General features: G+C 45.3%; 1 protein-coding gene across 5 annotated transcripts in view; it reads right to left on the reverse strand.

Annotated features, from left to right (window-relative positions):
* Positions 1–19850, reverse strand: part of fam131bb (family with sequence similarity 131 member Bb) — a 22143-nt gene extending 2293 nt beyond the window's left edge. Inside the window, exons 1-9 of one of the 5 annotated variants that reach the window (XM_086155723.1) lie at positions 19490–19752; positions 10909–10946; positions 10080–10115; positions 9729–9822; positions 6537–6761; positions 5249–5389; positions 3388–3698; positions 2370–2642; positions 1–778 (exon numbers count right to left, since the gene is read on the reverse strand). The exon at positions 1–778 is cut by the window's left edge and continues 2293 nt beyond it. In XM_086155723.1, coding sequence (XP_086011849.1) covers positions 557–778; positions 2370–2642; positions 3388–3698; positions 5249–5389; positions 6537–6761; positions 9729–9822; positions 10080–10115; positions 10909–10946; positions 19490–19517 — 1368 coding nt within the window. In that variant the 5' untranslated portion in view covers positions 19518–19752 and the 3' untranslated portion in view covers positions 1–556. Of the gene's footprint in view, positions 779–2369; positions 2643–3387; positions 3699–5248; positions 5390–6536; positions 6762–9719; positions 9823–10079; positions 10116–10908; positions 10947–14485; positions 14918–19489 lie in introns of those variants that run through there. The other 4 variants (XM_086155722.1, XM_086155725.1, XM_086155726.1 and 1 more) reach the window with 4 other exon arrangements.
* Positions 19851–20116: the final 266 nt, after the last annotated feature.

Consider the following 20116-nt stretch of genomic DNA (forward strand, 5'->3'; position numbering starts at 1 on the left):
AATAGCTGTAAACAGGTTTGTTCTCCCGCGGGGAAAAACCAATAAATCTTATTTTACACGTTTACATGAATTTCTCTCCCACCCCTCTTGTTTTTCACACTTTTTTTTTCTTTTTTTTTTTTTTTTTTTTTAACAAAACATTCTGTTACAAGCTCGTCACAGACACACTGAAGAGGGTCAGGGGCGGAGTCTAGGTCAGAAGGGGGCGGAGTCTGCGTCAAAAAGCATGCATGTTGTGTGTGTGTGTGTGTCTATGTGTGTTTTTCCTCCTTCCACTGATCTCATCTCCCTGATGGAAATGTCAGTCTCCTCTTCCTCCTCATCTTCATCTACCTTTGGGATGTAAGGCTTACAAAGAAATATTGTGTCCCTTGGTTGCATCACTTCATCTCTCGGTGCGTCTGAAAAACGTCCGCCCGGCGACCAGCGGGCCGTTGAGTTCTGATACCTGAAAAGGAGCGATTAATCGATAATTACTGTGTCGTTATGTTCTTCGCCCTCGCCGGCACCGCCACCGCTGCCGGTTGGTCGTCAGGCGACCCTCCAGAGGTTGGAGTTAGTTGGTTACCACGGCAGCGGCGGCCAGCCCCTCCTCCTCCTGCTCCTCCTTGGCCTCGAACGTCTGGCCGAGGCCCGGGCCGACGTCCGACGCCTTCCGCTCCATGATCAGCTCTGCCGGTTGCTGCCCCGGACTACTGCCGCCAGAGGCGTCCCCCGACTGCGTGGGGGGGGTCAACGTGGCCAACTCCAACTCTGTGCACAGGGTCACCTCCCCATCCTGACCGGACACACACACACACACACACACGCACACACACACACACACATACAGAGCACGCTAAGTAACCTCAACACCTCTCACCACCAGCTAAATGTAAACGATGATGAGACGATATATGGAAGCCCTGAAATTGCATTTTATAATCATTTAGAATAGAATCAAATGTGCCTTTAATTCTCCAAAAATGAGAATATTTTAATATTTTTTAAATTTATCATGAATTAAATGTAATTGAACTGTTTTGGTCCAGTTTAATCTAATTTAATCTGATTTATTTAAATCTAGAATGGAATGGGCCTTTAATCAGCCCACAATAGTCAAAATTTCAATAATTTAAATATGTTTTTCAAACTGACAGTTCATTGAATTGAATTAGATATGAATAAAGTAATGTTTTTTTTTTAAATTCACAATTAACTATTGCTAACTATACTAACTAAATTCACAACTAACATTTTTTATCCAGTTTAATCAAATATAATATCATTTGGTTTAATTTAGAATAGAAGAGGCTTTTAATCACCCTGTAATTGGGTAATGGCAATTATTCAAAAAAAAAATCAAATTTATATTTCATTGAATAAATATTCTTACATATATATATTATATATATATATATATATATATATATATTTTTTTTTTTTATTAACTTTTAATTGATACTAACGATACAAATTAAATACCTAACTACTGACGATTAGAGGACTACAGAAGCCCTGAGAGGCGAGTAAACAATAATGAATAATAATAATAATAATAATTCAGATTGGAATGGAATGGGTCAATAATTGTGCCATGGGGAAATTTCAATCATCTCCATGGATTTTTGAGATCTACAATTAACGAATTTAATCTGTTTTTAATCTAGTTTAACCTAACATAATCTGACTTGATTTCATTTAGAATAGAATGGGCCCTTAATCATCCCACAATGGGGAAAGGTCAGTCATTTCATTATTGTTTTAAAATTTATAATACTTTTTATTAAATCTAATTTAATCTAGTTTAATCTGATTTTGTCTAACTTAATTTAATTTAATTTAATTCAATTTAATTTAATTTAATTTAGGATGTGTCTTTCATTGTTCCACAATGGGGAAATCCAAGTAATTTCATTTATTTACATTTGCAATTTACTGTTACTACACTACAAATCTGTACCATAACTATAAATCCACTACTACGCAAAACTTCAATTAAATGATGATAATTAAAATTTTTAATTTAATGTAGAATATTGTTCCTTTAATCTTGCCTCAATGTCAACAAATTTCATATCAATATTTTTTTAGATTTAGAGTTTATTAAATTAAATGTAACTTCATCCAGTTCATTTTGATCCAATGTTATTGAATTGAATTCAATTAATTGAATTGTCCCGAAAATGTAACCTGATTTAAATTAATAATTAATCAAAAATAATTAAATTAACGTATTAATTAACTTATTAACTTATTAACTAAAAAAACAGGATGAATCCAGATTATTTTAGATTCTAGATTATAATCTTGCTGCTGACATTCTCAATCTGCCCAGCCAATCAAATGCCAGGCCGAAGATGTCGTCCTCCCTCCGTCATCCTCCTCACCTTCACCTCCTCCTCCTCCTCCTGCTGCTCCAACAGCGGCGAGTGCTCATTCCCCACCATCTCCTCTCCGACGGGGACGCAGAGGCCCGGCTCCACCGCCGCCGCCGTCGCCATGCCGACGAATCCCCCGGCCTCCGCCTGATAGGCCTCCATCTGCACGGGGTTCCACAGGTCCACCAGGGGCGTGTGCACGGGGTGCACCAGGCTGTGGATGGTGCTGTTGGGCGTGGCCTGCAGGGATTGATTGGCACTGTGGAGGCGGTGCTCCAGGGACTGGGAACACGGCGGTGGCGGCGGCGAGACAGAACGTAAGTCAGTCGTCATGGCAACAGGACAAGGGCGCCGTAAAAAACATTTTATATAATTTATATTTTACTGTATTAAATAATAATAATTTTAAAGAGACCAGGCCATAATATTTATAGTCCGCCTGTTAACCGCGGCGCTTGACACAACAATCAAACCGGCAATTTTTTATTTTTTTTAAAAACCTGCAAGCGCTGCATCCTAGCACAGCTAATTCTGTAAATACAAATAATATAGTATTGAATCATTGAAAAAAGAGGAGAAATTGTACTCCATAATTTAGACTTAACAATAATAACAATAGCAAGAAATCGATAATTTATTAAGACTAATATGTAGATTTTTTAATTATTAGGGGAAAATAGGACTCACTGGTAGATGTTTTTCTACTGTCATGTTGCAAACAATATGCTACAGAATCATCCAAAAATGGGGAGAAAATAAACTGACTCTTTTTGGGTTAGAGATAACAACAATAATAGTAATAAACATAATAACTTAATCATCATAATAATAATAATATATCATTTTTTTCATAAATAGGAAAAAAATTGACACACTGGTAGATGTTTTTCTACTGCCGTGTTAAAATAAACATGGTACTGAATCATCCTAAAATGAGGAGGAATTTAACTGTTACAAAATGACCAAAATACAATGATATGTGATCAAATGTGGGTGAGGCTAAACCTCCAGGGGTGGAGCCACTGACCTGCTGCTGGTACTGAAGCAGCTGCTGCTGCTGGTACTGCTGTATCTGCTGCAGCTGCTGCAGCTGCTGGAGCTGACTCTGCTGCTGGAGGCTGAACTGTTGCTGCTGCTGCTGCTGCGACAGGAAGTGGGCAGCGGCCTGGCCGTCGTAGCCCTCCGTCCCCATCACGTAGGAGCCGGCGGGGGGCGAGGCCACGCCGGAGGGGTCGCTGCTGATCGGCTCCCAGGCGTCAGAGGAGGAGAGGCAGTAGTGGCCCTGGGAGACGTAGGTGTGAGGCCACACCTCCGCCGACGAATGGTGTAATATCTGGTCTGGAAATGAGCAAAAGAGGAAGTGGAAGGCGTTAGCACGCAACGCACAATCTCACTCCGGTAAAAATTTAAAGGTGACTAGGGAATTAGGAAAATTTTATTTGTCATTTTTTTCCACTGCCCAAGTTTAAGGGAAAATGGCGGCGTCTCATCGCGCAAACGACATATTCAAAAAATTATGGATTTATGGACGGATTTCGCATGTAAATTTAGCCCTTTTAAAACCCCTGAAACGTCTTGGATAAAGAATTAATGTCTGATATTAAATTTTAATTTAATGTTTAAAATTGGTGAAACTCATGTAAAACCAGAGACGATTTTATGCAGAATAAGATGAAAACAAATGAGCCATAATTGGCAATTAGCGAGAAATGACTGAAAATTGAGCAAAAATGTCCTGACAAATCCTGAGACTTCATCTGACAGCAAGAAGTTACTTCAAAAAGGCGTTGGACAAGAAACTATCCAAAAATGAGCATGAAATTAGGCACACAGCAGTAAGAAATTAGCTAAACATCTGCAAGGAATTAGCGAAACATCAACAAGTAATTAGCTGAAGATGAGCAAGAAGTTACTGAAACCCTTAGCAGGGAATTTGTTAAACATTAGCAAGAAATTGGCTAAACATCAGGAAAAAACATGGCCAAAAAGGAGCAAGAAGCTACCTGACTTTTGGTAAGCTATGAGCTATACATTAGCAAGAAAGCAGTTAAACATCAGCAAGAAATGAGCGAGATACTAGCTGACCTCGAGCTAGAAATCAGCTATTTGTTACAAAGATATTCACAAGACATTAGCTTTACGTCAGCAGAAAATTAGTTATCAATCAGCAAGAAATTAACTGAAAATTAGCAAGATATTAGCTGGAAATGAGCAGGAATTGGATCAACATCAGCAAGAAATTAGCTAAAAATAGCAACAAAGTAGCTAAACATCAGCAAGAAATTAGAAAAAAAAATTGTGTAATCAGCAAAACATTTGCATAAAACAAACATCTACATGACTGTCTCAGAAAATTAGAATATTGTGATAAAGTTCTTTATCTTCTGTAATGCAATTAAAAAAACAAAATTACTTTTTCATGATATTCTAATATTTTGAGATAGGATATTTGAGTTTTCTTAAGACGTAAGCCATTATCAGCAGTATTAAAATAATAAAAGGCTTGCAATATTTCAGTTGATTTGTAATAAATCCAGAATGTATGACATTTTTGTTTTTGTAATTGCATTACAGAAGATAAAGAACTTTATCACAATATTCTAATTTTCTGAGACAGTCCTTTATATGTATAGTTACATGTAGCTCTATAGTTTCTGCAATATAAGTGAGTAAAAGACCTCAAAATGAATAGATAAATTAAGAAATTGCTTGTCATGTGACAAGAATTGATTTGAAGACATGCAGAAAATGATTTTCAGATTTCCCCCAGTAAAGTAAGACATGAAGAAAAGACTTTGCAAGAATCAGTTAGGCCCCGCCCACTTTCAGCGATCCAATCAGAAGTGACGGAGGCCCTCTTAGCGCCATCCAGAGACGGGAAGCCCTACCTCGACTGGTGATGCTCTCCTGGTTAACCTCGCTCAGGTGAGCCACGCTGCCCTGGTTGGAGCCCGAGCGAGGACTCTCCCCGTCCATGGAGGACCAGGCCAGCAGCGTCGCCTCGGAGATGGCGAACTGCTGCAGGATCCCTGCCGTCAGAGGTCAGGGGTCACAGAGGGAACCGTATCAGTGTGAAAAAAACACATTCCGCGTGTGTGTGTGGGTATACATGTGTTTCTGTGTGATCATGTTTATTCGTAAATATATGGAAATGACGTGTGTTTATATAAATGTGTTTGTGTTTATATTTCTATGCATGCATTTGTGCGCATGTGTTTGTATGATGTGTGTGTGTATATTAATGTGTATGTGTTTGTTAAGTGTGTTAATGTGTATTTTTATGTGTACGTGTATGTGCAATGTGTGTAAGAACATGTGTGTGCATGTTTATGTATATGAACGTGTGTGTGTGTATAAATAGGTGTGTTTCAGTGTATGTATGTATGTTTGTGTCTATCATGTATGTGCACCTAAATGTGTGTAAGGACATGTGTGTGTGTTCCTATGAAGGAGCGTGTGTAAGTACGTATGCGTATCAGTGCGCGTGTTCGTATGAATGTGTGTTTGTATGTGTGCATGTGTATGAGTACGTGTATGCATGTGTGTATGTGTGTATGTGTGTATGTATAAATATATGTGTGTATGTATGAGTGTGTGTGTTTGTATGAATGTGTGTGTTGGCTGTGTGTATGTATGTGTGTATATGTGTGTTTTTTTCATATGAATGTGTGTGTCTATGAGTGCGTTTATGTATGTGCGTGTGTGTATATGTGTGTGTATGTGTAAAAATTTGTGTTTGTGTGTGCGCATGTATATCTATGAATGTGTGTGTGTGTGTATGAGAACGTGTATGTATATGTGTGTGTGTGTGTGTGTATGATTGTGAGTATTCATATGAATGTGTGTGTGTGTGTGTGTGTGTGTGTGTGTGTGTGTGTGTGTGTAAAAATTTGTGTGCGTGTGTTTATGTTTGTGTGTGTGCATGTATATCTATGCATGTATGTATCTATGAGTAAGTGTATTTATATGTGTGTGGGTATGTGTAAAAAGATGTGTTTGTGTGTGTGTGTGTATGAGTTCGTGTATGTATATGCGTGTGGGAATGTGTAAAAATATGTGTGTGTGTTTGTGTGTGTGTGTGTGTGTGTGTGTGTGTGTTCATATGAATGTGTGTGTGTATGAGTGTGTGTATGTATGTGTGTGTGTATAAGTGTGTGTGTGTGTGTGTGTAACCACCTGCAGCAAAGCGGGCCTCCTTCTCCCCGTCGCTGAGGTCGCTGTAGGCGTCGTTCTCCAGCCGCCGTTCCTTCTCCCTCTCCTGGGTGGAGATGCGGGACTGCGGGATCCCCCCCGCCCCCACCGTCTGCATCCCCCAGTTCTGCCACTCGATCATGTGGGCCACGCGGCCCTGAGCCATGGCCGTAGGTTTGGTCACCCGCTCCTTCATGGACCGGGTCACGCCTGGGGGAGGAGGAGGTGGAAAAGAAGAGGAGATGAGACGAGCCGGACCTTCGTCACATGGGTGGAGGAAGGGGTATGGGGGGGAGGGGGGGCACACTGTGATTGGATGGCGAGCGATGACCTCGTATGTGCAGGAGACGAAGGGATGTGACATGTAGAGTTTCTGTCAATGGCTGTACGGGAAACACGCGCGTAATAAATGCTTTATTACACATGTCCGACGTCAATAAAGCTGTAAAATATGAACGCTAAGAAATATATGTGTTTATGTTTTTAACACTCCTTTGTCAGCCTCGCCACGTTTAAATCAGGATAAAATATCGGTCATTTTATTAGAATGGGTATTTGTACATACATGTGTGGAAAACAATGTGCGATTATGTGGATATGTCTGTATGTATTTTTATTCATGCTTGTGTGCATATGAATGTATGTGTGTGTGTGTATTTTCATGCACGTGTCTGTATAAATGGGTCTGTATTTTTATGCATGTGTGAGTTTTACAAGTGTGCGTGTCTGTGTGTTTGTGTATTAATATGTGTATTAATATGTGTGTGTATTTCTATGCGTATGAATGTGTGTGCGTATTGCTTATAATTTGTGTATGTGTTGATTTATGACATACTTATCTTTCCTGGTCTAAAGCTCCAGAAATATCGACATAATAAATATCTGATTCATTTATTAACTTTTTAATTCTCCCATGAGCCCCACTGCAAGAAACAAAAATGGTAATAAATATTTTATTATGTCTTTATTAACAAATAATTATCCTATTTTACAACCTCCAAGTCCAGAGTGGGAACATTCCTTATGAAGTACAATACATCCTTTCTTAGGTGCTTAATATTAAACTATGCTCTCTGCGGGACCTTATTACCGGCACAGCAACGTTTATTACGAGCGCCTTAATAATCAACACCACCGCTGTTGTGTTTAAATAAAGATGAGGCAGGATGAAGGTCTCCTCCTCTTCAGTCGACGCCAGTTTAATGAACGCGGATTATGAGTGGAGCTAAATGACGGGGGGCTTCGGAGGTGACATTCGCTGGTTTAATGAGACCGGGCTTGAGCGGGCCTGGAGGGAGGAGGAAGAGGACGAAGCGGAAGAAGAGGAAGAAGAGGAGGAGGGTGGAAGAGGGGAGAGGTGGATGCGTCATGTTTGAAAAAAAAAGAAAAAGAAAAGGAAGTGTATCTCCAGACCCCATTGGGTTAATTGGGGTGATGCAACACAGGGACATGAGTAATGTGGGGTCAGCTTGTTGACATGATAGCGTGCACATGTCTACAGAGCGGCTCGAGGCCCCCTCTTTGCGGCCTAGCCCCTCCCATCGCCCTCGCCGCCACCGCCGCCACCCTCGCCGCCACCCCCTCACGACTTGAATCATGCAAACAAAGCACAAAGCCACACCGGGACCACGTCAATATCCCTACACCAATATTAGCAACAGGGCTAATCATGCTACTTTCCATCGGATTCAGAAAACAGTGTCATCACGCAATCTCCGGCCCGCAATCGTTGGGGGCGGGGCATTAGGATTTTTGTTTTCCTATTTAAAAGACATTAATTTTGAACAGGAATGTTTTACATCAGGGATCTACATCTAGATACGTTGCCATGGACACCATGGACCCCCCCGCAACTTGACTCATGCAAACAGTGCTGACAATCCCGAACCTGATATTAGCAACAGGGCTAATCATGCTAATTTCCATCAGATTCAGAAAACAGTGTCATCTCGCTACCTCGGGCCCGTAAACGTTGGGGGCGGGGCACTAGGACGTTTTTTTTTCCTATTTAAAAGACATTAATTTTGAACACGAATGTTTTACATCAGGGATCTACATCTAGATGCGTTGCCATGGACACCATGGACACCCCCCTCACAACTTGATTCATGCAAACAGTGCTGACAATCCCGAAGCTGATATTAGCAACAGGGCTAATCATGCTTATTTCTATCAGTGATCAGGTAAACAGTGTGAATTCGTGGTTTGTCCAGCCGAGGGAGCATAACATTGGGGGACGGGCCTTTGTAGCTTTCGTTGTTCTTTTCGATTTAATAGACATGAATTTCGAATTTTGAACAGTAACCTTTTATCTCAGGGATCCGCCGTGCTCAGGGCCAAGGAAAACAGGTTGCCATGGACACCATGGACTCCCCTCACAACTTGACTCATCCAAATAACGCACAACGCTGCACCGTGACCTCGTCGGTATCCCTATGCCGATATTAGCAACAGGGCTAATCATGCTCATTTCCTGCTGTGATTTGGAAAACAGTGTTGTCTAGCGGTTTGTCCGTTCTCGCGCTCACAAACACCTCATCGCAACTTGATTCGTGCAAACAAAGCGCGACGCCACAGCGCATCTGCATAGATATCCCTATTATTAGCAACTGCGCTACACTGCGCAACACTGAGCTAATGGTTTTCGTGAGTGATTCGGATAAATGCCGTCTCCTGATTTTGTCCAGAAGACGGAGCTTATATTTTAAAAAGTCCATATAGTTTGTTTTTCTTTCTATCCGTAATAGGGAACCGTTTTTTTATCCCCAAATAGGCGTTGCCATGGATACTAAGTAGCCATCACTGCCAAAGTTCTTGTTTTTATCTGAGTCTACTGCTTTAAGCTCTCTTTCAATCAGTTTTCAGCTGTGAAGTCAACGGTACGGGACTGCACCTCTCCTCATACTCGGGACGCCGTTTTGTTTTTTCTGTGAGCATTAAAAGAAATAAAAAATGCGTTCATTTCCGCCAATGACTCTCTGGAGCCATTGACATGTGACGGGAGGGGGGGGGGGGGTGAGTGGGTGGGGGGTGGGGGGGTGATACAGGGGAACCCATCACTGGGTACCATGCTGACTCCAGCACCCGCAGAGGTCAGGGGTCAGGGGTTGGAAAGGGGCGGAGCCAGCATGGGGTCATTTTTTTACCGGTCACAGCACAGACACACACCTGACACACCTGACAGAGAAGACTTAGCCAGAGCGCCGATGCCGTAGGCGTTGGAGTTCCTCTTGAGCCGCGGCAAGATGGACGTGGTGTCCTCCATCGACAGCTGCAGTTTGGAGAGAGGGGGGGGGGAGGGGAGGTGGTGGGGGGGTGCAGAGGAAAAGTGAGGAGGGGAATTGGGGGTGGTGGGGGGGTTAACACAGGCAATTGACGTGGCGTTCGGCGCGGCAGGGGAGAGAGACGTCCGCGACCGTGCCCGCTAAATGTGCATCATCCCTCAGTGGAGGGGGTGAGAAAAAAGAAGAGAGAGGAAAAAAAACGCCAAGACAGGAGGAAGTGAGTGCACGAAAAGATGGCACTTACGTTGATTCCTTCCCATGAGAATTCGGAGCGGCCGTGCTATGGGGGGGGTTAACATGCACAGGTGGGGTGGTGGGCGCGGGGCGGGGGGGGTCAGAGGTCAGACATGCAGCGTGGAGGATGTGGGAGAGGCGACGGAAGCAGGGGGAGGAGGCAGGGGGTTGGGTTTTGACAGGGGGGTCAGTTTATGGTGCCACAGGTGGGTGCGTCACCCCGGCAACAGAGGTGGGGGGGGCGGATGGGGGAGGGTCAAAGGTCATTTTGGGGTCAACAAAAAGGTACTTTCGAGTACTCAGAGTACTCACGGAGTCCCAAATAGAACACGACCCCCGCTGTACTTAAATACTGTGTATTCTGCGTTTTACCAACGGGATCCATTTTGGATCTAGTTACTCTGACTAGGAGGTAACTCTGCTCAGTTACCCGGAAGGCAGCGTGCATGGTCATGTGAGATTAAACGGCGACCGCTGCAACAGGTTCACGTGACCAGATGGCTCGTCTTCATCCGTATCGGCGAAGAAGAGAGGAGCAAAGACGAGGGAAAGCGGCGAGGAGAAGATGATGATGATGATGATGATGAAGAAGAAGATGACGGTTCTGTTGCTCTTGTTGCTTCACGAACGGAGAGCTCAAGGTCACATGGACGCAAAGCAGCAGCAACCAGCCAATCAGAACAGCCGAGCCCCCCCCAGGCAGGAAACAGAGGGAGATGATTGACTGACGGACAGGACGCTAAGGCCGACAGGAAGTGACGGACTGAAACTGGCTCTACGCCAGCGGCCATGTTGGATCTGGACTGAGGAGACAGGCCGTCCGGTCTGGGAGGACTTACCTGCTCGCCATCCTTCTGGACCGGCACGCCGTCCGCCGCTGGAGGAGGAGGAAGAGAAAAGGATGGTTAGAATTCTATTTTTAAAAATCAACAATGAATTAAATCACCCTCAAATCTTTAACTTTTCACCCTTCCTTTCCTTTCCTTTTCTTTCCTTTCCTTTCCTCCCTTCATCATCCTGCTCTTCTGCTCTCTAAACCTTCCTTGTCTTTCATGCGTCATCCCTCATTCAATACATATTTTTCATCCCCTCCTGGAGCCTTTGGGGTCGGCGAGGGTTGCTGGCGGCTCGGTGTCGGGGAAAAGGTGTCTAATATTTGGGCCGGAGCAGCGCGGCCTTCCCCCTCCTATGTCGACCCGCCGGAGCCTAATTAAAACACTGTTTTAATTAGAGGCACTGGCTGCTAATGGAGTTTAAACACGACGGGGCCTCCTGGTGCTGACTCGCTGTGTCAGAGGCTGGCCCCAGCTCCCACGGGGCTCCGTGTCTGTGTGTGTGTGTGTATGTGTGTGTGTGTGTGTGTGTGTGTGTGTGTGTGTGTGTGTGTCGCATCTGCATATTTGGCAGCAGCAACAAGCACATTTGGCCCGAGTGGCCGGACAGTTGCCGGTGACCTGTTGACCCAGTGCTGAGTGTCTCATACACACAAACCCCAACCTCACACACACACACACACAAACACACATGCACAAACACACACACACATGGGCAGACACTACACCATACATCTCTGAACTTACGGCGAGGGCAGGAGGCAGGGGACGGGAGGAGACGGGCAGACATGGTTTTGAATGATGTGTGCTGACATCAAGGAACCTGACATCTGACCTCCATTGACCTTTGACCCCAACCCCCCTTCATCCCCAGTTGTCATATGACAAAATATTAACCTTGAAATAAATTATCAATTGTGAAAAATAGTGATGTGAAAAACAAATATTTGCAGGAGGCGGGGTTTACGCCGAACGGGTCAGCTGTCAATCATAGGATCTGCATATACACACACCAAACCAATCATCCTCACACTCACTCACACTATGGGTCTGTGATCAGCTGATTATTATCCATTGATCAGCTGATTGGGTGTCAATGATCAGCTTATGATGCGCCAATAGTGAGTATTCAGCTGAATATGGATCAGCGATCAGCCATATATCAGCTGATGATGTATCAATGATCAGCCACTTGCCAGCTAATCATGATAGGATAATCAGCTGATAATGGGCCGATGCTCGGCCGCCAGTCAGGGACGAAGAAGAAACCCACCTCGTTCTCCGGCAGAACAGGCTCATTTGCATTCATTTGTCTGGTTCTCTCTGAGAGCTCTGTGAACTCTGAGTGACCCCCCCCCGGATTACCCGGCTGTGTTTGATTTCCGGCCGCGGGACGGTGACTTATTTCCAATGATAAAAGATGAAGTCGGCCCACATTTTTCCTCTAAACGCTCATCCGGGATCTAAAAAATGAGGAAACCTAAAAATCAAGGAACTCTCAGGAGAACCTTCATAAGAACATGCAGTAGGAACATCACATGACCCAATGACCTCCGCGACTGTCCAAGGTCTCCTCAGGCCCAGACCCTCAACCAATCAGAGTAAACGAACAAGTGACCAGTCAAGAAGAAGCGCTCGATGGAAACTAGCCTATCGTTGTAAAGGGAGGCGGGGCTTAATGGCAGACGTTTTTTCTCTGCTGCTTTTCTTTCTCCGCATTCCGATGTAAATAAAGGTCATTCCGTCTGGTCTGCGGTGGCGACCATTTTTGGAAATCATTGACATGCCATTGGACACAGGTAAAGAACCCCTGACTCCCCCCCAGAAGCCAAACCCGGGCCTGCAGGTGTCAGAGACGGATTTCAAGAGGCGTCGCCGCGGCTGAAGGCAGACGGTCCGTGGAGGTTCTCCAGCGGGATCTGGCCCGCCGCTGCGGTCGGAGCCGGAGTTGACGGAGCGGAAACTGCAGATCTCGGCATGCCGCTCTTCATACGGCTGCCCCCCACACATCCATCCCCTCCAACGCCGCTCCTTCCCTCCGCCTGAGCGGAGCCTCCCACGCTTAACCCCCCCACACACACACACACACACACACACATGCACACACATGGCTTGCAGGGGGGGAGTATCTGGCAATAACTGCGCCGCTGCATTTGGTGGTGGGGGATCTGCCTTGGAGCGTCAGTCATGTGCTATTTACCCCCCCCCCCCCCGCACCTTCCCCAGTCTCGGTAAACATCTTCGAGTAATGATGTCACGATGTCATGAAGTCCAGTGCAATGACGCAAATACAAACAGTTGAGGTTTTCTGAGGGGGCAGGGGAGAGGGGCAAGAGAACTTCAAATAAAAAGATGGCCGCCCCCGGATGCAGACCGCTCTAAAAAATACAAAGGAATAAATGGAAAACTCAGTCGTCCTTCACGTTCAGTGATGCGTTCGAGTGCGGCGTGTCATTTTCATGCTTTTCATCAATAAGGCCTGAGTCCGACCACCAACCCCACTCCTCCCTCAGCTTGCATGTTCTGCTCTGTCAGTGACACTTCCTGTTTACCTTTCAGGACATCCTGACGGTTTGATAGAAACCTGATGACCTTTTCCCCCCGGCTGGTTTTCCACAAGTCAGCAGGTTCAACAAAACCTAAAATATTGGTGATAATAGTTGGCCCTGTGATTGACAGCTGATCCATTCAGGTTAAACCCCGCCTCTTGCCTCAGATCGGCTCTGCCCCCACAACCGTAGCATTGTAGCGACCTGATCGGACAAATACAAGACTACGAACGCGAACATCTGGATTAATTTTGCAGAAATGACTTTCATTATCCTGCCCTGACCCTCAATATGTGACTCCGCCCCCTTTTCCCACCTCAACCCTGATGCGGCGGCGGACAAAGCACAAATACTCAGCGCTTGTTGCAGAGGCTAACGCACAAACAAACCCATACTCCCACGAAATAGGCTTCTCTCCAAACACACACACACACACACACACACACACGCACACACACAGTTCAGCGATGACGTTCTGTCCTCTGGCAGCGTCACGTTTCAGTTTGATCCGTCACCCGGAGGCTGAGTCACAATGTTTACACACCCGCCCGCCGGCGCTCGCCCACACAGCTGCCGCTGTCGCCCAGGGGCCCGGAGGGAGGCCGAGCCCGTAAACACATCATACACACACACACACACACACACACACACACACACACACACACACACACACACACACACACACACACACCTCCCTGCCCTTGGCCACACAGCCCCACAATGCAAGGCCATGTCTAATAGTGTAATAGCAAACATTAGAACATTAGAGCCCTGAGTGAGAGTCCTTGAGCGTGTAAACACACACACACACACACACACACACACACACACACACACACACACACACACACACACACACACACACACACAGGCAGTATGAGGCCACATCAGGAGTCACTCTCCTTGGAAAGCATCCATGTGTACAAGGCTTTTCCAAAGTGGCCAGCATCCAATTGATCAAGCAAACAATGAATCAATTAATCAATCAATCAGACAGCCAATCACAGATCAGCTCCCCTTTGCAGATAACTCACTGATTAGTGTTTGCTGATCCGACACCTGTCAATCACTTGGTTATCCAGGATGTTAATGAAGAACCCGCAATACTTTTTTTGAGTATAAATACTGCGTGAATGTTAAAAATACTACCCTGTGAATTGTGGTATTCAAGCGGACATAAAAGTTGATCCGATTTTTGATCGAGACCAATAACTATTGGCATAAGGTTCGCAAGTTCATGGTATACAAAATGATAAATACAAAAAGCAATAATCAAAGGCCAAAAAATTAATTTAAAAAAAGGACTACTTTTAGAAAAAAAACTGGAAAATAAACCATACTAAAATAATATGTTTTACAATATAAATCACAGATAATTGATTGTTAAAAGAAATCTGAGATTATTTATAGAACGTCCTTTCTGTTTTCCCGCTCTGTCGTGGACGCGCAGCGGCGGCGCGCATCTCTCTCTCTCCCCTCTGCCGGGGATTCCCTCTGCGGAGGGGACCGTGTGCGGGGACGCGACACCACCAAGATATCGCGATGCCGAGCGGGATTTCACCAAAGAGAAGCGAGCGTGGGGTCCATACGCGCGCACAAGTGATCGCGGAGGCGTTCTCTGCGGCAGGGCGCAGGACCACGTGTTTCCGGTCCAATTCATGAAAACAAATCAATAAAAGATGGCTCCCATTTCCGGTTCTGACGGAGAAGCAGTTGATATTGGTCACGTCCACGAGGAAGAGGATGAAGTAATCAGCTGAGAATACAAGTAATAATAATAATACTAATAATAATAATACATTGTATTCATTGGAGTAGAGAAATGTGTACGACGTGTATACGTTCTCCATCCCGTCTTCTGCCAGCAAGTCCAAAAGCAGACTGAAGGCTTACTGAAGACTAAATGACCCTTCGAGCGGTACAAGGCATGTTGATAATGAATACATGAATGATATGTATGCTGATGAACATTTCCTGTTTGGACAGGAAGTGACATATGGCCCTGGACACGGTTACAGGAAATGTTTTGGTTTAATCTGTGCCGGATTTTGATGATGTTCTCATCAATTCATCCTGAGGATTTTATTTTTAAACCCAATTTGTGAATCCCCGCCGCCGGTCTGGGCTGGTTGTCATGACGATTAAGACAGTTTTGATTTTTTTATCAACAACAACCAAAAAAATCTTCTAATCTAATATAATATAATATAATTTCCTCTCATCTAATCTGACCTAATCTGATCCATCCCAATATTTCTCTTGCAAGCAAGCTGAGTTTCGAGTAGGCCTCGGAAAGGACAAACCGCCGCAGATGAAGCTAACAGGATTGCAAAGTCAGGTAAAATGACTCCAGATTAAGATTAAGGGAGCACAACTGAAGCTAATAGAAGCACAAGTGAATGTTACAAGGCACAAAATTTGGCTAACAGGAGGCTCACAGATGAAGTTTACAGGATGGATGATGATGCTAACAGGAGTCTCGATTAAGCTAAGGTGAAGCTATAAGGAGCCCAGACAAAGCTAATAGGAGCACATATGAAGCTAAAAGAAGTGCAGATTAATTTTACAGGAGCATAGAGTAAGATAACAGGAGTAAAAAAAGAAGCTATTAGAGGTACAGATTTGGCTAACAGGAAAGTAGACGAAGCTTAAAGGAGATCCGGATGACGCTAATAGGAGCTCAGATGAAGCTAACAAGAGTGCTTTTACAGGAGAGCAGCCTAAGAGCAAAAAAGAAGCAAGGAGAGGTACAGATTTGGCTAACAGGAACGCAGAGGAAGATAATGGGAGCACAGATGAAGCTAATGGGAGCAAAGATTAAGCTAACAGGAGAACAGATGAAGCTGATGGGAGCACAGATGAAGCTAATAGGAGCGCAGATAAAGCTAACGGGAGCACAGATGAAGCAACGGGAGCACAGATGATGCAACAGGAGCACAGATGAAGCTAACGGAAGCAGAGATGAAGCTAACGGGAGCACAGATGAAGCCAAAAGGAATGTAGATTAATGTATTAGTAGTGTATTAGGAGTGCAGGTGATGCTAACAGGAGCTCATGTTAGGATCTAATGAGACAACTGGACAAATAGAGCAAAAGTAAGTTCGTATCGGGGGTTATGTTGGGTCTGGTGGCTGTGTGTTGCCAGATTGTGTGTGTATGTGTGTGTTTGTACTTGTTGCGACAGCAGGCTGCATCATGTGACCGACAATTCCTCGTTAAGCCAGTTAAAGACCCGTAACATCGAGTGACGTGAATAATAAAGACATGGAAGAAGAAGGTGCACACCGCCGGTTATCACACACTGCAGTCCTCGAGGTGTGTGTGTGTTTGTGTGTGTGTGTGTGTGTGTGTGTGTGTGTGTGTGTGTGCGTGTGTGTGTGTGTCTGTGTGTGTGTGTGTGTCTGTGTGTGTGTGTGTCAAATTACCCACAGCCACGATCTTTGTCAGGAGTAGATAGCGCACACACATACAGACACACACACACAAACGCTCCCTTCCAGGTTTGATGGCGCTGGGAGTGATAGTGTAACCAGAGGACACACACACACACACACACACACACACACACACACACACACACACACACACACACAGGTCGTCGCCGCTTGTACAAAGATCCTGCTGTTGATCGGTGTTTGGCAGCTGGACTGCAGTTGAGACACCAATCGATGACATACACTCACTCACACTAACTCACATTCTTCACACACACACACACACACACACACACTCACAAGCACACTTGAGCCGCTCCCACCAAAGACACAAACACAACCACGCCTTTGACGGTCGCCTATGCCATGATTTTTCTAACACTGGAGGCAGGACGGGGATGCACTCCATAATTTATCCATTCATATACAGAGTACAGATTAGAATTATCACCAGAAATAAAGGCATACTAACTCAGGTAATGCATAATAATGGAAATAAGATCATTAAAATATCGTAATTATTTTTCCAGATTAAAATAATAAACGATACTTCATAAAATGATAAGAAAAAGGGTTACAGTGTTGAAGAAAAATAATGTTGAGAATGTGCCGAATATTATATGATTTACGGTAAACTCGTTATTCCTGGGGGGAAAATCTGTAATTTCACGCCTGGGCTCTGGATTATCGCGTTATTTTATATTTGAATTTCACCTAAAAATGAAAAAGACCGAGTGGATGGATGTTACAATAATCTCCTCGGATCGTATCTGATTTGATAGTCGTCTGCCCTAATTGTCGGTTTGATTCTAATCCGGTCTGATCGAAATCTGGTTTAATGATAATTATCTGGTTTGAGGGGCTGGAGGAAGTTTCTCTGGAAACTACGAGGACGAAACTGAAACAGGGACTTTATGCTTATCGTACTTTGCAACCTACAACGGCCTATTTGTATGTGACAGGTAATTGGTTGAGGAAAATGTCCTTATATGGGGATGGGGTTAGCGGTAGCATGCTACGTCCTGCATGTCAACAAACGCGTATGCCGTCATTTGCGCGGACAAGACGTTGAGTGGAGTTAGCAGCGTTAGCGTTAGCACAACTGTGACATGGATTATGCAATGAATTAGTATAAATGTTCCAAGACAGATTACCAGAATCGGCCATGACTTGTTAGCATTAGCGTGAATTTGCACTGGACTGCAATCTTGCTGGCTTTGTTGAGTGTTTCCTTGAATCTCCTCTGGCAGCTTCAGGTTAGAGGGTAAAAATCTGGCAAATTAATCCAGAATAAATCGCCGGGAAATGCGAAATGATCTAAAAATGTTGGATTTTTGGACATGTTCCAGTCAACGTTTTGTTTTTTCCTCTCTCTTCCATCGTGACCCCTAGCCCTGACGCTCCGGAGCCCAAAGTGCAAAGTGTCCAATGAATATTTCATACCGAAGGAAGTCGGCTGTTTATTTTTACCTCCGATGGGTGCGTGGGGGGTGGGGGGCTCTGCCGCGTACGGCGCCTCCCAGCTGCAGCGCCGCCGCCACGGCCGCTGCTGCTGCAACGCCTGGCCTCAGATTGTGATTTAAAACACCGCCTCCCACACCCACCTCCACACCCATCCCCACCATCCACGTGACCATTGGCTGACATTTCTCATTTTTGTTGTTTATCCTCATAGGAATTCTGGCTCATATTTATCTTATTTTATTTTGAGAAAAATAACTTTAAAAAAAAAATCATAATTATTAAGGAATTTTCTGGCTGAATGGGAAAATATCACAAAATAAAATAGCTGAACAAAGAGTGAGAAATAAAGGAGAAAGGAGGAAATAAAATCTCCGGGAAAAAAAAAAGAAGAATCGGTTCTTGATGGTTCCCTGGAGAACCTCTTCGAAGTTCCTCCTCCACAGTTCTAAGAGGAAAAACAGACCGGAGAACCTTGGAAATAAAAGCGGGTATAAATAGAGCTGCACCCTCCTGTTCACAGCAGGATGGATCAGAGGGAGGAGTCACCTTGCAGGTTCCTCAAGTTTGATCTGAGGAACCTGGTCCTGGATGGAGTTCTCCATCAGGGAGGTTCCTCACCTGGAACTCCCGTCCATCCATCCTCTCCCTCCCGCACGTACTCATCCCTCCCCTCCATCCCAGCATCCTCCATCGCCATCCGGCCGTCTCCCATCCCTGCACTAACACCCCTCCTCCTCCTCCTCATCATCATCTTCCTCCTTCTCCTCCTCCTCCACGTCCGCTTAATTCACACCACAATAAAAACAAACGCGGCTCCTCCGACGCACCTCCATCTCCGCTGCCTCCACCTTCTCACATGCAATGCCTCCATAGATGGGGGGGGGGGGGGTAGCAGCATCCCTCACACACACACACACACACACACACACACACACACACGCACACACATACTTCGGCGCACGTCGTCTGGCACCCCACCGACAGCCACGGCTTGCTAACACACTGCAAGACATACACACGCGCCCGCGCGCACGCACGAGCCGGTTTCCTGCAGGACACACACACACACACACACAAACACACGCAAGCACACACACAACCTTGTCCGCAGCGCGCCGAGGAAGAGGAGCGGGGTCTTACTTAGCCTCCTGGAGCCGATGCAGCCCATGGTGTGTGTGTGTGTGTGTATGTGTGTGTGTGTGTGTGTGTGTGTGTGTGTGTGTGTATGTGTGTCTTCTTCTTCTTCTTCTTCTTCTTCTTCTTTAGAGAGGCCCTGGAAACCCTCCTGGAAGAGCCGCCCAGACGCCAAGCATCTCTCTCTCTCTCTCTCTCTCTCTCTCTCTCCCTCCGCTCGCTCCTTCCTTCCCCTCCGAACTGGACCTCTTTTTTTTCTTCCTCCTCTTTCCTCCCTTCCCTCGCTCTCCTCCTCCTCCTGCTCTCTCTCTCTCTCTCTCTCTCTCTCTATTTTTCTGCGCTTGCTCCATCCCTCCCCCTCCCCCCCCCCCCCCCCTTCCTCCCCGGTGCAGTGTCTTATAACGGATCCGGTTAGTAAGTCAGTATGCCTGGAGGAAGCGCACCGGGGACCGGGGGAGGGGGGAGGTGGTGGAGGATTTGGGGGAGGGGGGGGCGTGGGACAAGTATCCACGCCGCCGTGGTGGTGTGTGGGGCGTAATCACGCGTGCGTGACGACACTTGTAGTAATAACAGTGTAATAACAGTGTGAGAAAAGGAAGGGGGGCGGAACACCGGCGATTAGCAAATGAGAGG

Source organism: Fistularia commersonii, chromosome 11, assembly GCF_037954325.1.
Source record: "Fistularia commersonii isolate RoL2024-O1a breed Wild chromosome 11, RoL_Fcom_v1.0, whole genome shotgun sequence".
Lineage (NCBI taxonomy): Eukaryota > Metazoa > Chordata > Actinopteri > Syngnathiformes > Fistulariidae > Fistularia > Fistularia commersonii.